Source organism: Lactuca virosa, chromosome 7 (genome assembly GCF_052849685.1).
Source record: "Lactuca virosa cultivar CGN04683 chromosome 7, Lactuca_virosa_CGN04683_v6, whole genome shotgun sequence".
Classification (NCBI taxonomy): domain Eukaryota; kingdom Viridiplantae; phylum Streptophyta; class Magnoliopsida; order Asterales; family Asteraceae; genus Lactuca; species Lactuca virosa.
The window spans coordinates 207,881,262-207,885,044 of NC_136432.1; the positions used below are offsets into that span (position 1 = coordinate 207,881,262).

Sequence of the window (3,783 nt, forward strand, 5' to 3'; positions counted from 1 at the left end):
CGATGCCGGTGCATTGGTGAGCCCAAAAGGCATCACCACAAACTCGTAATGCCCCTAACGAGTTCGGAAAGCCGTATTATGAATATCCTCCTCTCGAACCCTCATCTGATGGTAACCAGACCTCAGGTCGATCTAGGAAAACCAAGATGCCCCCTGCAGCTGATCGAAGAGATCATCAATCCTCGAAAACGGATAACGGTTCTTCACCGTCAACTTGTTCAAATCCCGATAGTCAATACACATCCGGTGTGAACCATCCTTCTTCTTGACAAAAAGGATTGGTGCTCCCCCACAGCGAACTGCTCAGCCGTATAAACTCCTTTCCTAACAACTCCTGAAGCTGAGAGGATAACTCCTACATCACGGGTGGCGCAAGACGATATGGTGCCTTGGCAATCGGCGCCATACCAAGGATCAGATCGATTTGGAACTCCACCTGCCTCTCGGGAGGCACACCCGGAAACCTCCAGAAAACATCAGGAATGTCACGCACAAGAGGAACATCAGATATAGAAATCGGTCTCTTCTCATCAACCCGAGTATCCACCATATACGCCAGCTAACCCATGCATCCATGTTGTAGACACTGTCTCGTCCCGACGGCAGGACAGAAAGCCGATCCAGTCCTAGTACCCTCATCGTAGATAACTCCCCCACTTGGGTTTCGAACCGTCACCAACTATCACTCACTGTCAATCAAAGCCCTAAACCGACTCAACCAATCCATACCCACAATAACACATACGTCTCCCATTGCAATAGGAATAAATTCTATCAGATATCCAACACCAAAAATCTCCAGTACAGAACCCCGATAAATGTCAGTAGCAGAGACCTCATGCTCAACGCCTATAGAAATCCCCAATGGTCGACTCAAGGCCTTACGCTCAATGCTAAAACCATGACAAAAGGATGATGACACAAAAGACCAACTCGCACTCGAGTCAAACAACACTAGAGCAGCTATATAATTCACAAGAGAAGTACCTAATAGGATCAATATCATAAGTAAAAATAAATCGAATCAACAGGATAATAAAGAAACACATACTAGCCACGATGTCTGGTACTGCTCTGGCCTCCTCTGCTGTCAGCTGGAATGCTCTCCCTCGAGCCCTCGGAGCCTCGGCCTTCCCCCGCCGGACATTAGTAATACCCAAGGTTATGGGAGCAGGAGCCTAAACCGTCCTCGATGCAAGCTGAGGACACTCGGACTTCATGTGATGTAACATTCGGGTTGTGGTATGTTTCCCTTTTATCCCCTTTATACAAAATTTCTATCTTTCTTGGTCCTTATCTAGTACACAGGGCGTACTCTATGAGTACGCTTAGCATACTAGCTAATTTCTAGAACGCGGGATTCACCCATGTACGTGGGGCGTACGTGGAATACGCATGGCATACATAATGCAGGAACAAACCATAATTTTTAGGGTTTATGCCCTATTTAAGCAACTTATAACACACTTGGACCCTCTATTAATCAGCCTCCACTCCCCTATAACCGAAGATCGAAACCCTAGCCTCCCATAGTGTGTTCTTGAGCATTTTAAAGTAATTTTGTGTTGTTTTGTGTGCATTGAAGAAGGTGATGCTTGGTGACCAAGCTTTGGTTGGACTTGAGGTTGTAGATCTAGAAGGTATAAAGTTCTTATCTTGGAACCTCTTTATGTTAGATTGAGATTAGGGCTTGTTTTTGAGCCTATTATGGTCTTTTGGGTTCTCTTTGGGAGTTTGAGTCCATCCATGAGCTAGGATGCTAGATCTTAACCCCTATGATGTTCCTTGTGCAAAAAGGTGCCATCTTGATGAATCTTATTGGTCCATGCATGAGTTAGAGCCCTTATTATGGGTCTTAATGGAAAAAAAAAATCATGTTTTAGGGTCCCATTAAGACATGCAAGATGATAGAGTTGCCAACTTTATGCATTAATACCTTGAAATGAAGTAGATCTGAGGCTTTGACCAGGGGCGGAGCCAGGATTTAAGAATATGGGGGGCTAACAGCCTCACATCATAATAATATACTAAAATATAATGTTATATAAACATGTCTCCATTAACCTCAATCATAAAAAAAAAGTAATATGTCTAAAATTTTAAATGAATAAATAACAAAGAGTTTAAAACTTGTCTCCATTAACCTCGATCTTAAAAAAAATCAACTAACTATATGAATCAACTCGTATTCATCCATTAACCTGTAAGTATTAAATTAATAAGTTAGAACATATATACATATGGTTCATTTTAGAAAATTAGAATATATATATATATATATATATATATATATATATATATATATATATATATATAAACATAAAAAATAGTACCTTATGCACTTTAAGTTGTGCTCGTCTTTGTTTCATGGATTCGAAATCATCTATAATCACATCAGTAGGGAAAGTATCAGCAATATCTCTCTCAATGTTAACAAGCAAACAACTTTTAAGAAAATCATCACTCATGGTATTTCGAAGTCGTTTTTTCACAAGTTTCATTGCCGAAAATGCTCTTTCAGATGTCGCGGTAGAAACAGGGAGATCAATATCAAACGAATCAATCTATCAAGCAAGGGATAAGTACCCGACTTTCCTGTTTCATGTAGGCCTCTACACAACTTAGAAATTGTAGAAGAATTTTTTAGTTGTGGGTGATTTTGCACATCTATTTCATAATGTTGTAACTCAAGTTTCAACAATTTCCTCTCGTGCTCTGTAAAGTCTAGAGGATAATATGATGTTGCCAATTTACATATATCCTCAACATTTAAGGATTTTCTTGGATCTAGAATAACACTGAGACGGAGAAGCTCTGTTGCAGACTCATTAAATCTGGAATTCAACTATTGCAACTGACTATCAATAGCAGCAATGAATAGTTCAACTCGGTAGTGATGCTCTGTGGTTATATAGTCTTTTTCACGATGTTGGCGAATTACGTATCTATAAGTTTCATTCATGTTAGGGACATGAATGCTATTTTTCTCACAAAAACAAACCACTTGATCCAAAAGAGATTGCCAACCTTCATCTCTCAACTTTTGAGTCAATACTTTTGTTGTAGAAACCAAGGCAAGAGCATTAACAATATCTATAGATTTTTGTTGTAAACTTTGGCAAAGCTTGTCTGTTATCCCCATCAGATCTTTCATCATGTGTATAACAATGACAAAATCGAATGATAATGCATGTGTAAGTGCATATGTCACATCGCCTCTTTGAGAAGATGTAGAACCTTTTATAGCAATGTCACTCAATACTGCACAAGATGGACCAAACAATCTCATCAAACTACATATTGATTTGAAATGAGAACTCCACCTAGTATCTCCAAGCCTTTGCAGTGTTTGTATTTGATTTGTGCCTTTTTCACTCTCAAGCTCTCCAACCTCGGCTAAATGATAAATTTCAGCAATTTGAGCATCTTGCATGTAACGACCCAATTTTCAAAAGAAAATTTTCAATTTTGATTAACCAAAATACTTTTCACAAACCATGAAATCCCAAATACAATTGTTTTCAAAATTCATATCAAATACAATTTATTTCCAAATCATCAGAGTGTCCCATAAAAACCCCTGTGAGAGAGTGCACGTCGTGCCATCAAGCCTTGCCCTTGCCCTTGGGCTCTGATGTACCTGAAACAAATCCACAAACTGTAAGCTAATGCTTAGTGAGTCTCCCAGAGCATACCTCAAATACAATCCACATAACACATATCATACTAGCTATAAAAGCTACACATATCACATAAGCCATGCATACAACATACAAGGAAGCC

General features: G+C 39.4%; 1 protein-coding gene across 1 annotated transcript; it reads right to left on the reverse strand.

The window, feature by feature from the left end:
* Positions 1–2,845: 2,845 nt before the first annotated feature.
* LOC145127492 (uncharacterized) lies at positions 2,846–3,433 on the reverse strand. The gene has a single exon (XM_079062681.1). The coding sequence runs from the start codon at positions 3,431–3,433 to the stop codon at positions 2,846–2,848; it is 588 nt and encodes a 195-aa protein (XP_078918807.1).
* Positions 3,434–3,783: the final 350 nt, after the last annotated feature.

Bases quoted from the DNA above. Each gene is read 5' to 3' on its own strand.
- LOC145127492 (XM_079062681.1), bottom strand. From the start codon at position 3,433: ATGCAAGATGCTCAAATTGCTGAAATTTATCATTTAGCCGAGGTTGGA.